The sequence below is a fragment of the Callionymus lyra genome, chromosome 16 (assembly GCF_982586985.1).
Source record: "Callionymus lyra chromosome 16, fCalLyr1.hap1.1, whole genome shotgun sequence".
Classification (NCBI taxonomy): Eukaryota; Metazoa; Chordata; class Actinopteri; order Syngnathiformes; family Callionymidae; genus Callionymus; species Callionymus lyra.
Window position 1 is genome coordinate 8,523,157 of NC_141833.1, and position 21,141 is coordinate 8,544,297.

The 21,141-nt window shown below is 36.3% G+C and overlaps 1 protein-coding gene across 1 annotated transcript in view; it reads left to right on the top strand.

Moving 5' to 3' along the window:
* Positions 1 to 21,141, top strand: part of clstn2a (calsyntenin 2a) — a 112,234-nt gene that overhangs the window by 38,834 nt on the left and 52,259 nt on the right. Inside the window, exon 2 of the mRNA XM_087811982.1 lies at positions 20,911 to 21,033. Within this exon, the coding sequence (XP_087668108.1) occupies positions 20,911 to 21,033 (123 nt within the window). The remainder of the gene's footprint in view (positions 1 to 20,910; positions 21,034 to 21,141) is intronic.

Genomic DNA, 21,141 nt, shown 5'->3' on the forward strand with positions numbered 1-21,141 from the left:
TTATTGGTAATTAATGGATATTTGGTTAAAATCAAATGTTTTCCAAAGCTGTATTTGTATTCTGGTCCACAATATTTGCTGCTTATGTGATAATTAGATTTTTGGATTTGTTTTCTCCTTCTTGTAGTGGGCGAGGAGGAGGAAGATGGGGGGGGGGGGGGGGGGGGAGGAGGAGGAGGAGGAGGTGGAGAAGGAGAAGAAGGAGGAGGAGGTTTCTGAAAAGATCTATGGGAGTGTCTAATGGAAAGACACAGAGAGACAGATGGTGATCTATCAAATAGACTACAAAATGTTATTTAATTCCGGCTCCGGTCCTGGCAGCCAGGAGACGCATTTTCGGGATTGACTTATTGCCGAAAAATGACGCAAATTGAAAGTGAGGAGGGTGTAACAAGATTCAATATGATTTTTTTTTTCTGTGCTTTCCAGCCCCGAGTTAAATCACCTGTGGTTTGTTGTTTGTGTGTAAATATATCAATCTAAGACAGTCTGTCACTTGTCTTTATAGAGAATAAACTCTTTTATAAAGTGGCTTATGTAAATTTTCTTCATCAAACTTTTCTTCACAATATCAAACTCACTGAAAGAAGATATTCGACAAACATCAATCGACCTTGACGTGACTTTCCTTTCTTTTAACAGCAAAGCATATTTGTTGTTCTAGGTTTGACTATCGGCTCAAGAAAATATATTAAAATAGGGAAAATGTTCTTCAAAATGATCTGATGCAATTTGTTGTTTTTTTAAAATGAAATATTTATCTGTTTCAAATGTTCCCAGAAGCCACACGAACAAAGCTGCAGCAGCAAATTGTGTATAAAGCTCTTTACAAGGCTCTGGTTGCTGACGGGGAAGGAGGGCAGGGCAAAAAATGGGTACGTTTGATTGACATTTTACAAACCAATCATGATAAACGGGCCTCTTGACAATGATTGAATGATGTTCTTACAGTTGTGCACATTCCATAGGTGACCAATTTGAGTTTAAGTTTAAAATAAATCGGTAAAAACCTTTGATAAAGATTGAAAGTAGAAATTAAAAACCCACCATGTGGACAAAAAATGTACCCACAACTAATAGTGTCAAAATATGGAAAAATAAGTTGAACTTTACTGCAAAAGTTTCATAGATAATATGTTTGTTTGACATGTTATTGGCACTGGTTCCCGCTTTTGTGAGTGAATGTGTGTTTTGTTGATGAGTAACGGGGAACAGAACCTGCTGGAACAAACTGTGTCCTCTTTGTTCTGTCAGCAATTGTTTTTAAGGATCGTTTGGTTCAAGCATCAGTGGAGTGGTGAGGCAGCAGTTCTGACTCACTAAATTTTTGTTTTTTTCCGAAACCTCAATCATACCCTTTTTGTTTATCACCTCTCTGAATAAGTGTATTCGTAAAGAAAGTAGAGGTTATTTGTAAAGTGCCTTTCTATGCCAGGGTCATGAAGCGCTTTAACAATCGAAAACAATACAGTTACGATACAGAAGATCGTTCCAAAGCTTAGGAGCAACAGCCTTCTGGTCCAGAAGCGTGTTCAGGAACCATCAGTAGATTCTGATCCACAGACCTCAGAGCCTGAGCTGGGGTGAAAGGCTGGATCAGATCACTGATGTAAGGAGGAGCCTGACCATGAATAGATCTGAAAGTAAGAACCAGAATTTTTAAATTGATCCTGAAAGAAACTGGCAGCCAGTGAAGAGTTTTAAGCATCGGAGAAATGTGAGTTCTTCTACTAGAGCGGGTCAGAATTCTGGCTGCAGAGTTTCGTATTAACTGCAGGCGAGACAGATCCTTCTTGTTAAGACATGAAAATAAACTGTTACAAGAGTCTAAACGAGAAGAAACAAACGCATGGATTACAAGCTCCAGATCGTGCTGTGACATTATTTTCCTAATTTTGGAGATTTTTGAAGTAAACAGTTTCTGTTCAGTTTTCCTCAGTGTTGAACTAGAAATAAGATGATTTGGTGAGTTTCTACACAAGCAGCACCATTTCAAAATATACTCACATCTTCAAATCCTGTGAAGTAAGTTGAGCATAAAGAGGTGCTTTTTATAACAAACTCTGAGAGTGTATTTTTACAGTTTTTGTCACACTACAATTTGAGACGTCTTCATCAGGGCGACTGCATGATAAGGATGAAAGCTACTTATTATAAATAGATTTTGGAAGTAAAATATTTTATTCTTCTCATTTTACATTTTAAAAATGAGCTTCATGAAATTTTGTAACAAATTCACATTGTGTACATGAGTTTTGGGGAAACTTTAAGCCACAGAATGCCTTCAGAACCAAATGATATAAATGTGTTCTTTGTGTTTAGCTTTATAAAAGTAAAATGCAATGTTATTGTGGGCGTCTGACCCCGACTGACCTCGGTTTATTACTGTAAAAATAATGAACTGAAGCTTTTCTAACCACAGCGATAAAAGTATTCAAGACATGTTTTGTGTTTTTATGAGAAATTCTAATACTGTATTGTTTATAAAGATAAATCCTTGAGGAAACAATCATGAACTTCAAAATTCTTTCTTGTTTAAAGATTCATATTGAAAAATCTTGGTCCGAGCGTTCGTAGAATATTGCCTAAAGCAGGAATGGATGTTGAGCAGCTTCACTTCAGATCTTCATATAATTAGTGAGGATTTTGGCCCTGATGGCTTCATTAACAGTCAGTGAATCTGTTTCCCTGAACTATTGAGCTCCTACGTTCACTGTTTTTTACCGAGCCCGTCTCAAGGGTGCCTCAATAAGCTGGCAGCAAGAATAATCTAGCAGTGGTCTTGAATACAAAGTTCAAAACAAGAAATGTTTCAACAAATAACTAGAGTTATTTAGCACAAGAAATAAAGCTGAGAATGCTCGCAGTAAATATGTAAGTAGATATTAGGGTCATTTCGTTACTAATAATGAAAGTAGGTATTACATGAATGGAACTTGATGGACCAAATAAAGGATAAAATGAAGGGATTAATGGGAGGTTTTTAATTTTGGACCTTGAGAGCCTCTTCAGTGGAGTCTTGGCGCTAAAATCATTATATTCCTTCCATTTATGTTCTCACGGTGATATTAGTGCTTTACGTGATTATACAGTTAAATACTCATCCAGTTTGTGCCATGAAGAGTCAAATATCTACGCACCATACCATAACACGTCAATGAGTTTTTATCATGGAGACATGTAGTCTTGACTGAGGAGTTGTTGAGGAGAGAGTCTAGTGACACGATGTCAGAGCCGTCAATTTAATGTTAGTTCTTATAAAGGAAATAGTTGGTCTGGCCGGAGGTAGACGGAGACAATAAATGCCAATCCACTCAGGAAAAGAGCTCGAAGACCTAGAAGAGAAAATGAAGACGCACACAAATCAAAAACGGTTTAGAAAGACTTTAGCTTTATGTGACTTTTGTTTACACCCATTGATGAATACTTTAGACACAATAGGAACAGATATTTCTTTGCCTCTTATTTACATGAAAACACAGCTTTATTATTTCTATTTACAGTGTGTCTGGTTCTTTTTATTTTTCTTAATTTATTCATACTATATTTAATGTTTAAATATTTGTATTTTAATGTGTAATGTATTTTTCAATAGGATTCATGTTCAATCTAATCATTTAAAGTCTGATTGTGCGAAAAAAAAAAAAAAAAAAAAAGATTGAGAGGAAAAAAAAGACACAAAAAAGATTTATTTTCCATTTCAACATTAAAAATAACTAACCTGGCAACAACGCTTCCAAGATATACTGCAGGTACATGATCTGCATATATTGTTTAAATATAGAAATACTGCGAGCAACATGTTATATTTAAAAATGGTGGGAACAGAGGGAAATATTAACTTTTCTAAATAGCTGGTTATTAGTAAATTTGGCATCAATAAATACGCAGCATAATTGAACATGTTTTATTTAAGAAATTTTAATTATTTATATTTATTTTCCAGACCAGGGTCACAAAGCGCCTAAACAATTAAAACAATATCCAGTAAAATAAGAAAGGAAGTAATTTATATGTATAGAGCGCTTTTCCAGACCATATATATATATATATAAACATATATTATTTATGTTTAATATATGACAAGAAATGTAATTAGTCAATAGATGAGTCAAAACTGATACTAAAACTGATACTAAAAAATAACGCATGCAATTTGCCAGCTCAACAATAACACTCTCTATTCATCCCTATTTTATTCAACCACTCATCAATTTTTCTTTCAATAAAAAACAACGGTTCAGCCGCACGGAGAAAACACATCCGTCATGCTTCATTATCTTTGTGCAACACTAATGCTCTGCTTGTTAATCGCAACAATCTCTAGTTGGTGTGTGACCCACTTTGTTTAAAATGTCTCAGATCTTTACAGCGCTGATGAAAAAATGGACGCTTGAAACACACTAGGGAGTTTGTGTGATTGATTCTCATCCCATGAGCTTCTCAAAGCTGCTTATAGATATTAAAAAGTGAGATTCATAAAAGGGTGTTTAAGATGAAACGTGGACAGATGTACGACGGAAGCAGATTCCTATATTGTTGGTGGTGTATTTACTTTATTTTATAAGGTAGAGGGAGCTTCCCTACAACAGATAGCTGGAGGCAGGGAATAGAACTTGAAGAATCCGTAGCCGACTACAAAACCCCCCCGACGTTCTCACAGCATGAAGCCCAAAACCCCAGAACACCATCCTCTCTCATAAAAGTGAAACTATTGTTGTAACCGTGGATCACGGATCAGTGTGTGTGTGTGTGGCTTCTCTGTTCACTCTTCAGATTCTTATTCATTCATCTGGTCTGAAGTGTAGGCGTGAGATGCCGCTGACTTTCAGGTATCTGTCCTTCTCTAATCAGTTTATCGATTCCTCCTAAAAGTGTCCTGTAGATCTATCTCGCTCTCATCTGTGCCACATAAAAAAAAACAAGGACACAGAGGACGTATCCACAAGGTTTATGTCACCTTTTCTCATTCATTGACGAGTAATAATAGTTATTTTGTTGTCCGTCGATCATATCGGCTGCATCGTACTCTGAAGATTTTATTAAGAAAATCTGTGTATGAGTGTTAGATACAGAGCCTTGTCATAAAATATGGTGGATTTTGTTGATTTTTTAGCAGGTGTACTATAAAAAATGAGTTGTGAAAAAAGGATTGATGACTAATTACCTCTGCCAAGGAGGTATTTGAGCCTTGTTTTATCTGATAAACGGTTCAAAATGTTAGTTTTTTTTCAAATTATCTGAATCTATTTAGTAAGGTTTTATATAGGGCTGTGTGTTGACAATATACATGTGACAATACCATATATTGCAAGACTATAGTAACTATTGTTTCTTTTAAATAATTTAACTGTACAATAACCATCATAGCATAGTAAACGTTCAATGCTATTACATGCTTAACATCAGCCATATTAGCTGCACATGAGTTACAGTCGGATGTAGAGAAAAATCATTTACTCAAGATCTTTCTGGAAGACAAGCTGGTCCATGTGCCCAGATTTGATACTGCAGACTCTTCGAGGTCGCCACCGTCTTGTTTTAAAGCCAAAATAAGTCTAAACATCAGCTTTAAAAGCGTCTGGAGTCTTGTGTATCCTTTCTTTTTCACTCATAGCTGCCATTTCGCCTTTTTTTTTTGTTACTTTAGCACAGAGGAAATGACGAATGTTGCCAACTAGTGGCCAGAGGTTTAATTGCATGGCACAAATGAATGAACGCTGGAAATATTTGAGTGTTATTTGAAAATAGAAAAAAATTGAATGATTGTCTTTTATACCCACACTATTAAGATATGAACCATAAAATAACTATGAATTTAAATTTCAAAGGAGATTATTATTAATTTTTATTATATATATAAATATACATAAAGTACTATTGTATATCGATACAGCATCGGAAAAAGAAAAAAAAAATCGAATATATGGTTATATGAATATTTTCTTACACCCCAGTACTAGCAAAAAAGAATTCCCAGAAATAGAGTTGTTTTAAAAAAAAATAACCAAAATTTTAGCTTGCTAGGTAAGAGCGCAAGATGCTAAGAAATGACAACTCCCTTTTATTGAATTAAAAAAGGAGATGTATCCCGCTTTAAACATAACAGCTCCACTCATACCTTGAACTAAAGAAGTTAACAAATCTCTACAGTGATTCATTGATTTAACCTGAGCGAAAGAAGGCCGTTGTAAAGCATGTAAAGGGCTTCATATGGCCCCTGAGCCGCACTTTTTTTTGTGTCGAGTTGTAATAAAAAAATAATTAAAAAGTTAAAAACACTATTTTAAATCTCAATTAAAACTGCTGTTTACCCTCGTTCATCCGTGTTTGCCAAATGATTATAATTTCCTGCCGTGTCTTAATTGGTTAGTCGTAATAAAGCAAAAATTAATTTGTTTCTCCTGGAAAGACGACCTTCTTTGAAAAGTTTCTCTTCCACTTAATGAGCGGAAGCGTGTCTGTATTTGATTAATTCTCAAACACCACTTTTCATTAGAAAAAAAAAACCCAAGCTTTTATTTTCTGTCATAACAATCTTGGCTGAAAAAAGCTCCAACTTTAGTTCCTCAGTTGGAGGACAGGTGGTCATATCTGCACTGCCAATAAATAACAGTTATTAGACACAATGATGGCTGAGGAGGATATTTCTCTCTTCCTCTCGCTGGCTAACCGGCTGCCGTATCAGAGGTGCCGTTCAATTGCAGTCATTTATCTTAGCTCTGTGTATATGGCAACATGAGTAATGGTACTTTCACGCTTCTCAGCCTCCTTGATTACTTTGGCCCCCACCTTCACTCCCACACATGCCTTTTTATTCTAATGACACATTCTTTCAAATGTTTAACTTTGACAAAGTCGGAGACAAACTACAGGAAATGACATTTGCAAAGCACGACAACAATCGTGTCCCAGTAGCTTCACGATTGGATGAATTTCTCTAAGGTTGTTCATAGTGTTGCAATAATCCACGTACGTTCTCTGAAACAATGACGCTCCGTATGAGTGAAGGTTGGTTTTCTCTGGCCGGTGACCAGTTTCTTCATGGAGTTTGGAGGAAAATCCTGCTGGGAAAAGTCTGATTAGTCTCAGCGACGGCTCGTACATCTCAGCTCGGTCTCCACTCGTACTTCTCTCTGTCTGACGCATGAGGCTCAAGGCAGAACAATTGAACTCACGTCATTAATCCTTTTAAATCATCAACCAAGTAAACAACTTAGTCACCTTTTCGACTCATCTACTTAGGTTCCTGTTGTAGACCTCGGCTCCTGCAAAGTTTTGAATGGTATCAGTATCTGTCTGTGATTTCAGTTAAATAGTAAGTAAGTAAGCAATTTTTATTTGTATAGCGCTTTTCCAGACCAGGGTCACAAAGCGCTTAAACAATCAAAACAATATTCAATAAAGTATATATTTTAAAGATCAGTTAAGATAAAACTAATAACACAACAGGAGTTCCAGAAAATCAAGGAAAAGCCTGAACAAATAGAAACGTCTTAAGATGTTTCTTAAAGGAGTCAGTAGATCATCAAACACAGAGAGAGAGGAAGATCGTTTCAAAGCTTAGGAGCAACAGCCTGAAAAGATTTCTCTCCTCTGGTCCTGAACGTGTGCAGTAGATTCTGATCCACAGACCTCAGAGCCCGAGCTGGGGTGTAAGGCTGGATCAGATCAGTGATGTAAGAAGGAGTCTGACCATGACCAATAGATCTGAAAGTAAGAACCAGAATTTTAAAGTTGATCCTGAAAGAAACTGGAAGCCAGTGAAGAGTTTTAAGGACCGGAGAAATGTGAGTTCTTCTACTAGAGCGGGAACAGTGTCATTGTAATAGCCAGATCATGAAAGCATAATGGGACGGTATTTATCTATCATATTTTTATCATTATAATTATTATTTTATTTGTATAATATCGGCTGGTAAAGAAATGAAGGTTTTTATTTTCTTCGCTTTGTAATATATATCATTGTTGTTGTTTTGTCTTTGTTTTGTTTTTAAAACACAATACAGTGTCGAACATAATTCACAAAACATTAAACAACGAAGAAAACAGTTCAATGATTTTTAAATTGTTATGTTAAAAATAACATCATATAGTAACAACAATATTATCAAATGATGAAAAAAATGCAAAATTCAGTTTCTAAAAATGAACATTTAGGAGATTGTCCCTGCCCTTGTTATATAGTAAATAAACGTGGATTTAAATGTATTGTCAGTCCAAAAACATACAGAGGTTAATTGAGAAAAAATTGTCCATAGGTATGAGTGTGTGTGTGAATGGTTGTCTGTCTGTGTGTGTGCCCTGCGACAGACTGGCGTCCTGTTCAGGGTGTCCCCTGCCTCTCGCCCTATGACTCTGGGATAGGCTCCAGTTTCCCCGCGACCCCGACCCCCGGGATAAAGTGGTTGTCATTGAATGAATGATGATGTTTTATGTCATTTTACATTTAGAATTAGTATAGTAAAAATGATTTAAAAAAAGGAATTAGTTAGTCAAATGTACTCTAATTTCGACTTTTTTTGTGCTTCTATATTCATTTACTTTTTTCCCCTGACTTTCATTTTATTATTTATTATTATTTTTCCCACATAGACATCAACATATGAGATTCACATACGGATTTAAAGAGCATGAACCCTATGGAAAAAGTACATCACACCTTACAAAACACTTATTTGAACATGAAAAAAAAGTTACCAAATTCTTGTATTTTGTTTATTTTTTGGCTTATTTTCGGTGACTTGCTGCTCCACACACTGGATTCCCCTTCTTTATCCGCCTGAAATGATTCTTACTTATACACAGAGACTCTTCCACCTCGACGATTTCCTCCTCCAGAGCTGCCAGTTACCCTTTTCACATTCCAAGGAAAGCAAGCGCGACTGTCTAAACTGCACACCAGCAGCAATTAGGGCTCCGTGGTCCGGCACACATTCATGCTGGAGTGAACAAGTAAACGACCAATTACACAAGCACATCGCCCCCCCCACCCTCTCTCTTATAATGCTAGACTTTACTCCGGTCGAGACACTGGGCTCAGAGTGGATCATGGTCGCACGTACACTTAATGGTTTTTCTCCACATTCTCTATGAACCTGGTATAATAGTCATGTGTGGGATCATCACTTCGTTCCTATAATTGCGTTGAATTACTTTCCTCTCTTCAAAGCGACCTACATTCCCAACATGGACACGAAGACTTGAATAGAACAAAAGTTATTTTTGGTTTTGCAGCTCGAACTGAAGATCCTGCCGTGGCCTTCGTTCCTACAGTGAATTAGAAAAAGCTTAGTTAAGGATTTTTCTACTTTTTTATTTTTTCTGTGGCTAATTACTCACATGTTTTTTTATTCTTGTAGTATTTTTTGCTATTTACACCAATGACAATGGACACCCTGGACCACTAGAGTAATAACCACTTTGTTTTCCCTCCCCTGGTGGGCGACTGGGGTTTTTTTCTTTTGAGAAAGTGTGACGATCAGAAAGCCACACCAAATAATCCTCGCTGATTTCTTCAGGAAAATATAATTTTATCCACTAAAATGTTCATATCTTTCAAAGCAGACCTTCTTAGAAAACAAAAAAAATAGGTAGGTGTAGAGTATTTCAACAGTATAAAAAAGTGTAAAAATAAATACCCTCTAAAAATGGCTGCTCCTATATTTTTGTCACACACCGTATGCCAAAAAAAAATCAAAATGGCTCTCTAATATCTTTCATGGGGCCCTCATTATGACCTTGTTTTGAGGTTATTTCTTTATAAAGTTCTCCCCCGTCTGAAATCTCGGCGAATGAGAGGTTACGAGTCCATTATGACGTGATAATGGCTTTACTCCTCCTCCAGCCAGCTGTAATCGAGCCCCGCTTTGTTTATACAACCAGTCCCTCGGAGGTGGAGACTTCGGGATTGATGACTAGCGGTGACAAACCTTGATGATTGGCCATGATGTAATTATTCAACTTAGGCTATTTCAATTATTATCTGCATAAAAAAAACATTTATTTGTTTTCTTTAACGAAATATTTATATTAGATTTTCACAGATTTGTTTTTTTTGCTAGTACAGTTCTACTTATTACTAACTTATACGTTTTCTGGCTCATAGTTATTTATTTATGTAATTTTGTGAGCAGATATGAACTTTTAAACATACTCGTACTATAAAACATGAAATTGAAAAATATTTACCGTAATTTATACTTTTGCCCTTTTTCTACACATACTTTTTAAATGAATACTTAAATAATAGCATCTATCAATGTACATTTAAAATGAAAACAAATGATGTGATGGTTTCTGTTTATATTCCATTGATTTTCAAAATTTTAATACGTTTTATCTCAAAAGTGTGTTAAATAAAGAGTGTGTTTTCGGCAGAAATGTTGATTATTTCCTTCATGTTTTGGTAAAACACAGTATTTTATGCGACGAAATTAGTCGACTGCTTTGACTCTCCATTCTCACTGGAAACTATATTCTTCTCTCGCACTGATGAACTGAAGAGGTTCTTAAAAGTCAGCAAATCCCCTGCATTTTCAAAGTTTGTCTCCGGCTTTACAGGGTTGTTGTTTTTCATTCTGGGCTGGAATTTAGTCTTTCTGTGGAACAGCAGTAAATCCTGCCCCCCATAGACGCGCTCACACAGAGCGAGGTAGCCCAGGGCTATCACTGAAATGCCTCACTGACCACCAAGAGAAGCTGAACCAGGCTGGACCAGTGTAGACCAGCGTAGACCAGCATAGCCGGATCTCTCGAGGATGCTGTGAATTCAGCAGAAAAAAGCCTGAAAACAAACCGTGGAAATGTACAAATAGAATTGAAATGAGGTTATTGTTCATGTGAAGACACTTTCAAGTTAATTAATATAATTAAAATAAGATGTTTTTGTCACATTTTTTCCACTTATAAAACATACATGTTGTTGTTATAGACCTGACATCGATGATCGACTCCATCTCCCTGTTCAACATGTCTGATGAAGATCACAGTCTTCATCCTTCACACCAGAGGACAATAACATATACGTATCATGATGTTGCTAAGCAACCAAACACTGTTAATTCCAACTAAATGATTTGTTCTTAATGGAACGTCTGATCTTTAAAGCACATTTTCAAGTTGATCACTGTGATTCACTGTGAATCATCTCAGTGTTCTCACACTCGATGTGGGTCTTTGTGTGAGTTTGTGCGAGTGTTCAATCTTTCTTGAGGGGACTCATCGCTCTCTTCAACCATGACTGGAGCTTTTCCCCGCTTTTTGATAAACCTCCAAAGAAGAACATCGTGTGGATTTTGGCAACAGTCTGTTAATTATATTCATCTCTTGGAGTGAACCCTGGGCGTATTGGCTGTCAACCTGTGCAGGGTGCCCTCCGCCTGTTCACCCAAATAGCTGGGACAGGCTCCAACCCCAGACAACCCTTTAGGGAATAAAATGAATAAAGAATTTTGAGAGAATTATATTGTTTGAGAATGTTTTATTGCTTTAAATCGGGTATGTTTTTGGATGAACACATTTGATTGATACCTTGATACGAGCTTTTACTGCTGCAGTGCATCATGGGAGCTAATACAAGTTGAAACATTAAATGAATAACATTGGTTCACAAAAACAAAACTATCGACTAACACAATTCATTTCAGAACAATCAATCATTTTAATCAAAACACAAATAAATAAACATACAAACTTAAACAAAAAGTCTTAAGAGGCATGTCATGAAAATAACGCCTTTATTGGCATTGAAATGTATTTATTGATATTTTCAAAAGTCTTAAAAATGTGAAAACACGATAAGTGAGATTTTATGTCGGTTCTTAAACATATATATATATATTTTTTTTTTTGTACGAAGCATGATTTACTTCATGCAGGACGTTTCTCAAAATCAGCAGAGTTCAGGAGAGTTTTTCAAATGACTAAAAAGCTATTTTTTTGTTGTGTTAAAATTAACCTTTGGCTAAATTTGTCCCTAAACCGTACAAATAATGTGTTTTAAAAAATGTTTTATATTGTATTGATTGCAAAGTTGGTCTTAAATTTTATTTTACATGGGAAACGGCTTATTTTGTGGTTATTTATATATAGTTTTGAAAGGAATATTAAATGCAAAAACGATTTTTCACACCCGCGGACAGAGTTGTGTGACAGTGATGATGTGAGACAGATGGTCGTCCACACTTACCGACACAACTCATGGCGGAGAATCAAGTCGCCACATTAGCGCGTCGCACGCTCTCCTCCCGCCGTGAATCAAACGCTCGCATCAATCACCGCGTCGAGACGATCACATCCTTCTTCCCAATATGTGACAACTTCGACGCAGTGGCAAGTTCCCGGCGTGTGAAGGAGGCTGGAGTCGTTCGTCAGTCGACACCTTTCATCAGCGGCGACGTTAATACCTGCTCATTTCGAAGTCACAACTCGCTGACGCGACGCCAACATGCCTCGTGAAAACACTGATTAAAGACAGCCTTGAAACCTTTACTCTTCGTTGTGTTGCTCTTTTTCTTTTTCTTAGAATTTGGCGTAAACACGGACAGATTTGTTTTGGAAGCAAAACAAACTTGTTACTTTTATGTCAAGACGATCAGTATTTTTAACATTATTAGTCATATTTGTTTTATTGCGGGAGGAACACCATAGTTAAGTGAGTCGACCTCAGACTACTATGTTTCTTCCTCCACTCTCGCTTCTCTCCGTTCTAATCCTTCGCTCCGGCGTCCTCGCCGGCCGACTCGCTGAAACTAATCGGCAATTCTCCGTCACTTAGAGAAACACTCTGCATTTCTTTCATTCGCTGGAAGAAAATCAGCGACTCATTTGCTATTCCGGAGCCGTCTTCGAAACTCCCTCAGCGAGACGTAGACAAACCGCCACACAAATGTTCCAGCAAAACCCAGGAGCATGCTGGGAAGTCGTGGGCTCTTCATTGTGTTTGATTTAAAATGAACCTAAAGATATAACATCGTTAAACATTTGAGAGAAAGACTGATCTAGAGGCGTATATGCTTCAGAAAGTTCTACCTTCTGTGAAACCTAAAACACTAATGTGTATAATATACATTAAAAAAAATAGATTTAGCATCTTTTAAGGCTCATTCATTATTATTATTATTATTATTTTTTAGCAAAAATATAAATTTAAATTATGAAAAAGTTCAGTTGTCTTTGCTATGCTTTGTTCAACACTATATAATGTATTTGTTGGTTACGAATTTATAACAATGTCCTGAATTCAAATTTAAAATTAAGAAAATGTACCTTTATCTAGTTTCCTTAATTATATGAGTGTCATCTACACCTGTTTTATTTAATACATTTCTTTAGATGTTAATACCTTAAGAAAAAATACAAATAAAGTCTCACTTATTGAATCATTTTAGCCTATAGTAAACTTTTTTGTTTTTTGAATATTTCATGAATAATAGAAAATAGCTATGTCAATTTAATTTAAAAAAAAAATCAAGTAATGCCATCGCTCCTTAAAAATGCATAAGTAAAGAAAAGAAAAATAATATATATATATTTTTTTTTTAAACGTTTTTTTCAAAATGTTTTGCCTTTTGGCTTCAAATAATAGACGATTTCAAGTTTACATTAAGAAATTAGGTAAATTTACCTTATTTATAAAAATTTCTTTAACCATCTACAACCGTTTTTATATACCTTTTCAGAATTTAATAAAATTGAATTTTACATGTTATTCACAAGTTGCTGTTCGGCTTCTTACAATTAATACAATAAAACAAATACAATAAAATAAATTGTTTTGGTTTTATTCTCATGACATTTGACAACCTACAATTTTAACAAAATGCTTAAATATATGTGTTTTATTTGGCTTCGCTTCATCCATCCTTCTATTGATCACCTCTTATCTGAGGCGGGGTTTTTGGGGGTCAGCACCTTCAGTTCTGAACCAGAAATGAAAGTAGGACCATAGAACAATCGAAAGCTTTTGTTGTCTCACAAATATCCTTCATACGGTGAAGCATAAAATAACAGTCTCTCGATAATACGCGTTTGAAAATTCTCCAGATCCGGTTCTGAGGTTCTGTGTGTTTGTTAGACGTCAACCTTCTAAACACCTGGTTCCTGCTCAGTGTTTGTGAACGGCTGGAACCCTCCAGAGACTCGACTATCGATGAAGCCATTACCTGGCGTTTAATTAAAATAGCAACTCTTGCCTCTTAACCACATCTCACTTCTGAGGGCGTGCGTGAGGAGATGCTGCCGGGGGTCGAAGGTCAGCCGTCTTGTTTTAATTGTGTAAAACACGCACGAGCATCATGTCAACTGTGCAACACGCCGCCGAGTCCACGTGATTAGTGGGATTTCTCAGCGAGTGGGCGCACACGAGTGTTCCCACATGTGCAGATGTCACGATGGGTTTGTGGTGAAGAACAAATCGCCCTCGACTTCACAACTTTACCAATCGCCTAATTGCAATGATGGCCGACGATGACAGAAAACATGTTCTCAAGCAAGTGTTGAATCTGAATGATTCAGAAACGTAATTTAATGCAAATTAATAAAGGAAAAAGAAGCAAATATTTTTAGGAAAATGTTGTCACAACATGCTGTAGAGCTTATAATCCATGAGTTTGTGTCTTCTCGTTTAGACTATTGTAACAGGTTTTTTTTTGTGTCTAAACAAGAAGGAACTGTTTCACCTGCGGTTTATACAAAACTCTGCAGCTAGAATTCTGAGCTGCTCTGGTAGAAGAACTCACATTTCTCAGATCCTTAAAACTCTTCCAGTTTCTTTCAGGATAAATTTTAAAATTCTGGATTTTACTTTCAGAGCTATTCATGGTCAGGGTGACACACTGGACACCCTGGACAGGACTCCAATCACATGACACAAAAATACACACAACCATTCACACACACACACTCATACCTACAAACTTTTCCCTCAAGTTCCCAATCAACCTCTGTATGTTTTTGGACTGTGGGAGGAAACCGGAGTGCCCTGAGTAAACCCAAAAATGAATCTAATATTTACCTGTAAATATATTAAAGCCTTTCAATTATTTTATCTTCATCATTACATTAATAACACAGTACATAAGTTAAAATACTTGCATTCTGTATTTAATGATCATTTGTGTTTGATGATAATATCAGAAAAATATATTTAAAAAACATAACATCCTGGTCACATCAGAAGCTTCTAATTATTTAGCTTTTTTTTTTTGTCTGTTGCAAAATTCCAAAGAAAAATATTACCCATGATCCTCCGTAGTTTCTTCTCCAAAATTCTTCGTCCAACATTCTATTTCGCGAGATACTCATCTCCGGTCTTGGCAACCTCAGTATCTTCATCTCTGTCACGTCGACAAAATGACTCGACGCAGCAAATGTGCTTCAAACTGACTTATTTTCAAGATAAGATAAGGAATAAAGAATTATCCAGAGACTTGTAATAAGAGTTAAAAATGGATTAGGAAGGATTTTGATGAATACCACTGAGATAATTAGAACTCTTCGTTAAAGAAAGTTTCCTAAATAAACATTGGATTTCTTGTCAAACTTTATCGATGCAAGAGTTTCATATCATTGCTTCACTTCTTCCTCCCCCTCAGTTTCGTTCCAGCACCTGAGAACATGTTTTATTTCAAGATGGTTATTACACTCATGTTCTGCTGCCATCCTTCTTCTTTCCTCCTTTAGTGAAGAAGGAGATAAGAGACAAACCCGTCGCTTTCCTCCCTCAAGTTCACTGGATGATCCTATTTCCAGTCCAGGCTTCATTTTAGAAACATTTTTGTAGCTTTTATTTTCAGTTTTTTTCCCCCTAGATTATAGACATGGTCAGTTACTAGGGGTCAATATAATTGGATCTGGACGACATAAACCGATAAACACGTTAACATGATTTAGTTTTGGGTGTTTTATATCCACGGAACAAAAGCACATTTTGCCCGTGGACCTGCGTGTACAGTATCAGGCTGATATCAAATGTCATCTGGAGCTCTGCCTGGGTCCACTTTTAGACCGATGGCCACACTAAGTGAATTAGCTCTCCATAATGTGCCGTCTGATGTCATTAGGCCGTGATGGCTACTGACGTTTTTAGGAAATGACAAGAGGGCGAGCTCATATCTGACACTTATTACCATAATCCAGGGAGGAATTCCAGACACTAATGTGTAATGAGTTTAAGCTTCTCTGACATCAGCTCCCTTCATCTTGGACTAAATGTCGGACGTGAGCCAGAAGGTCAAAGTTTTTAATTTTTTATTAATTTTTTTATCCTGACTGAACCATTTAAGGTAGGTTGTAGGTCTAACATCAGGTTAACCCTTTGTGGAGATACATTTATTTGACTTTTATTGTTCCAAGTGAAGCTTCTTTGTTCATTTTAATATTGTCCACTTTCTTTACTATTATTTTTATTATTATTATTTTTTTTTTTTAACATTTTAAAGCCAATTATACTAATAGTGTAATGATGTTTTTTTCCTTGACTTATTGTCATCAATTAATTTTGTTCAGACCTTTGAATACATTGTAAATATTCTAGTGGATATTATTTAAAATGTCGTATATTATTTGATTTATGTTGAAAAAAACAACAACTTAAGTATATCATCTTATCTTCATAATAATAATAATAATAATAATAATAACTTACCATAATGATGTAGTTATTACATCAAATAATTCAAAAGGCTTTTCAACGCATTCCCATGTTACATAACGTTTTGGAATTATTATAATATTTGTAGTTTCCTTTAGTAAATAAAGAAAAAAAGAAAAAAAGGAATGTATCTTTAGTATCTTTGTCTCCCTAGATATAATATTTTTAGTTGGTTTCACAATTTTCCAAAAACAACCAAATATAAAAAGATAAATAAATTAAAAACTCCATCCATCCATCCATCCATCCATCCATCCATCCATCCATCCATCCATCCATCCATCCATCCATCCATCCATCCATCCATCCATCCATCCATCCATCCATCCATCCATCCATCCATCCAAACAACCATGCATCCATCCAAACAACCATGCATCCATCCAACGATCCTTCCTTCCTTCCTTTCATCCATCCATCCATCCATCCAACCATCCATCTATCCTTCCATCAATCCATCCAACCATCCATCTATCCTTCCATCAATCCATCAATCCATCAATCCATCAATCCATCAATCCATCAATCCATCAATCCATCCAACCATCCAACCATCCATTCAACCATCCATCCATCCATCAATATATCCATCCATCCATTTATAAACATTTATAAAAGTCTATAGTCATCACTGTTCTTAAAGTACCAAACTATGAGCGACAACTGTTTTTGTTTTATGCAGCTAATGTGAGACTTTTCTAACAAAAGTGCAAAAATGTCAATATTTTTCTTTCACTCCGACCCCTACTGAGTCAGCTGTCGATCAATGACCGCCACTACAGTGGTCACAGGCTTATTTTTCGCCAGCAGCTTTGGATCCATGCACACTGTTTTGTTTCAATAAAGAATCAACAACAAAGGTCGCAGCTCTCCGCCGACACACATCACGAGTGCGTGACCCTGTCGGTTGTTTTCTCACTTCTCTCTCGACCCTCTTGACATGTGTTTTCGGTGGCAGACTGAACACTGCACGACGGCAAAAAAAAGAAGCTGTGACGTCTCCGTTTCAGTTTGATCTCTCTATCATCACCGGCAGCTGGACACCACGCTCCCTTATTATCAGGAGACCTTTTGTTTGCCCGTGAAGGATTAGGAGGTCAACTCGACGATCACGGAGCGTAATACTCACAAACACATATGTCGTACTTTCACGCTGATCCCGAATGTGTGCGGAGGATTCGGACGAGCGAGACGGAGAGTTGACTTTTCCCTGGAAGTAATCATGTGTGATCCGTGTTAATCTTGGTCTCATCTGTGCTGTTAAATTACATCGGGAGCTCCGTCCTCACAGCAGGAGGCGGCGGAGAGATTAGCGGCAGTTCAACTCCATTTATAAGGACGTAAACTAAAAAGCCGTTTTGCTATCCATGCTTGTCTTCAATGATTTTGGATTTTTTAATTAACAATTTCACTGGATATTAAAAACTCTTACTGCTGTTAAAGTTAATGAGGTGCAGCGACTGTCGCTAACTGTAAAGCTGTATTTTAGCATTTTGATAAAAAACATTTTTTTCCCTTAAATAAAACTTAAATTGACATATTAGGAATGATGCTTTATTGTTTAATTGGAAATGTACAGAATTTTTTTTTTTAAATCTTGCAACTATTCAAAGAAAAGCCAAGTTAGCAGTTAGCCACTAGCTAAGCTAGCAAATATACCATTCAGTTAAACATTTAATTCACTTAATATTATTGTAAAATGTTTCATATTATCTATGGTATGTTACTAGGTGGTGAGGTTAAGATAAACAGGCTACATATTAATAAATTATATTGATGGTGTTGGCGACTACTGGAGACCTTGGCTCCTGCAAGAGTTTATAATCTGCTCTCTGAACACTTAAGATAACAGTGTCCTTGTAGTCGTATGTAATGTGTTTTACTAAACATATTTAAATGCTTTCTTACTTTTTATAACTTCATAAACACGTCCACACTGGTCTCACTCCCTCTCAATGAACTCATTGCTGCAGCTAAATGCATTTAGATCGTTCTTTTTAATCATCAATATACTTTACTTTTTTCTGCTTGAGGGACCAGCATAAATCAAATAAACAAATGAACGATAAATATGTACATGGATTGGACTTTATTAACTTAATATTGAGGATCTTTGACTTGTGTTCAGGACTCAGAGAATAGTTTTGGTCTCAACAAGTACAAATGCCTTCAAGCAAGAATTGACAGATGCTCTTTTTGAATTTGCAAATTGAAATTGGAGCTTTTGGAAGAGTTTGACTGTTTATCTGGTGCCAGAGTGATTCATAAATCAACCTGAATTGTCTTTTGTCAATGGCCGCCCTGATTTGAAAACTATGAAGCGTAAATCAATAAGTTATTCTGGCGCGGTGACTTCTATTCATCTGGCTGTCGTCCATTAAACCTCACAGATCAATCTTAACCACTCCAGGTTTTTTCATCTTCTTCTTAGGTGCGTATATCCAGGTCACCTGGGATTGTTTTCACGACTTATAATTGTGAGTTGTTGATTTTGGTCAGTTTTTCAGAGTGTCAGTTCTATTATTATTCAGTTTTTGGCAAAAAAGAACATTTGAAATGCAACTTCATTAGGAAACTTTGTAACATGGTAAGAACAATAAGTTGAACATTCCTGGACTTTTATTTTTCAGTTGTTCTGCCCATTCATGGATGTAATTCTTAATTATTTTTTTTAGCTGGTTTGGTAGGACTGAGCATCCTTGGTGGATTTCTTATTGTGCTTGGCTGCTTCACTAAAGTTTTGTGTCAATTGTGCTCAATCATGAATGGAAAAAGCGGAATAGCCAACATATTATAATGTTTTTTCAGCAATAGTTTCTTTTACACACCTTTTCTTTTAATGAGAAGGTTGTCGTTGCAGTTGTTTTGCTACATTAACGCGCTAAATAACTAAGAATTTAATTGATAATGTTCACTTGTTCAAATGTTTATTGAATATATTCATCACACTAAACACAATTTAACTTGTATGTAAACCAGAATAAAATGACGAGGCTCAATGTGACGTGCTTGTGACATCGGACTTCTCACTGCAGACGGAGTTGTAAGAAGTTTGGGATCCGATCTTCATACGTTCCTCATACTCACAATGGTGTTTTCGGATCAGACGGTGTTGCCACCGCTAGCTAACACTTAGCAGCATTAGCAGAAACTGAAACGTTTGAATCCGGCCAACCTCTAAACCACATATCCGTCTCCTCTTTTTGACATCATTTCTTTATCATCAACGCATGCTTCAGCTTAATAATGATAATAAATTAATAAACGTTTTCTCCTGATCTGCTGCCATTCTCTCCTGAAAACTTCTCAGTGTTCTTGCGTAACAGTTAAATGGGTCCCCACTGAAACAAGTTTCTTATAGCGGAAAATGAAAATCGATTTTCAATGAAAATGTATATAAGTTTGCCACCCAACCCTACTTCTGCCTTTGTTTTTTTAACTTAATACACCCCTCCCCTGTAGAGTGTTTGTGCGTGGCAGTGAAATAGGTCCCCCCTGAAACACGTTCCTTAGTTCAAGTTACTGAAGTAATAATTAGTCTGTATACAATGGTATAGCGGGATGATTTTGATTTTTAAACTTTATGGTTTTACTTTTTTATTTGAAAATAATCAACTGTAATGATTTCGTCTTTTTATAGAGCTTCTAAACAATACTACTGGTAAACTATATATGCTTGTCTACATGCAGTTACTAGTTCAGTTAGCTCACTTGGTTGCACGCTCCATTTTTGAACTTCGAAGACACAAGTTTTCACTCTCAACGTTTAAATTTCACTTAGTGTTTTCTAATCTACGTTTTTATTTTGCGTTGTGTGTATTTGTGTTGGTTGTGTAGAAAGTATCTCTGTAGTCCTGATGCAGATGACAAGTTATAAATAGTTTTCCTTTAGTTCTTTATTCATTTGTTTTTTTTCTCTATGATGTCTGTCATAGAATAATTCAAATGTTTTTGCTTTTTCAATCTGAAAAAAAAAGGAGCATAATAAACAATCGTTGTTAGTCATCATTAGTTGTCAAAGTATTTATTTATTCATGAAATTAATATTGACATCTTTTAAAAAGACTACTTTCCCACTGTTTTTTTTATTGGTATAGGCAGGTATGTCAAATGTACTGGGACAGAGCTTCACCAAGAATATTGTTTTCACCAGCTGCCATCGTCATAAATAAAAGTTTACCCCTAGATTTCACACCCAAATGGAAGTTCAAAAGCCCACATAAAATCTAACCTGATTTGTTTTGTTGTCATTGCAGTCAACAAACACAAGCCGTGGATCGAGGCGTCGTACCATGGCGTCATCACCGAGAACATGGACACGGTGCTGCTGGATCCTCCTCTCGTGGCTCTAGACAAGGACTCCCCGGTGCCGTACGCAGGTGAGACACACAAACCCACCAAAAGAAAATCCAGTTCCTACCTTCTGCAACATTTTCCTGCTTATTCTCGCTCTCTTTGAAGATATATTTTTTAATCTCCTCATGGTG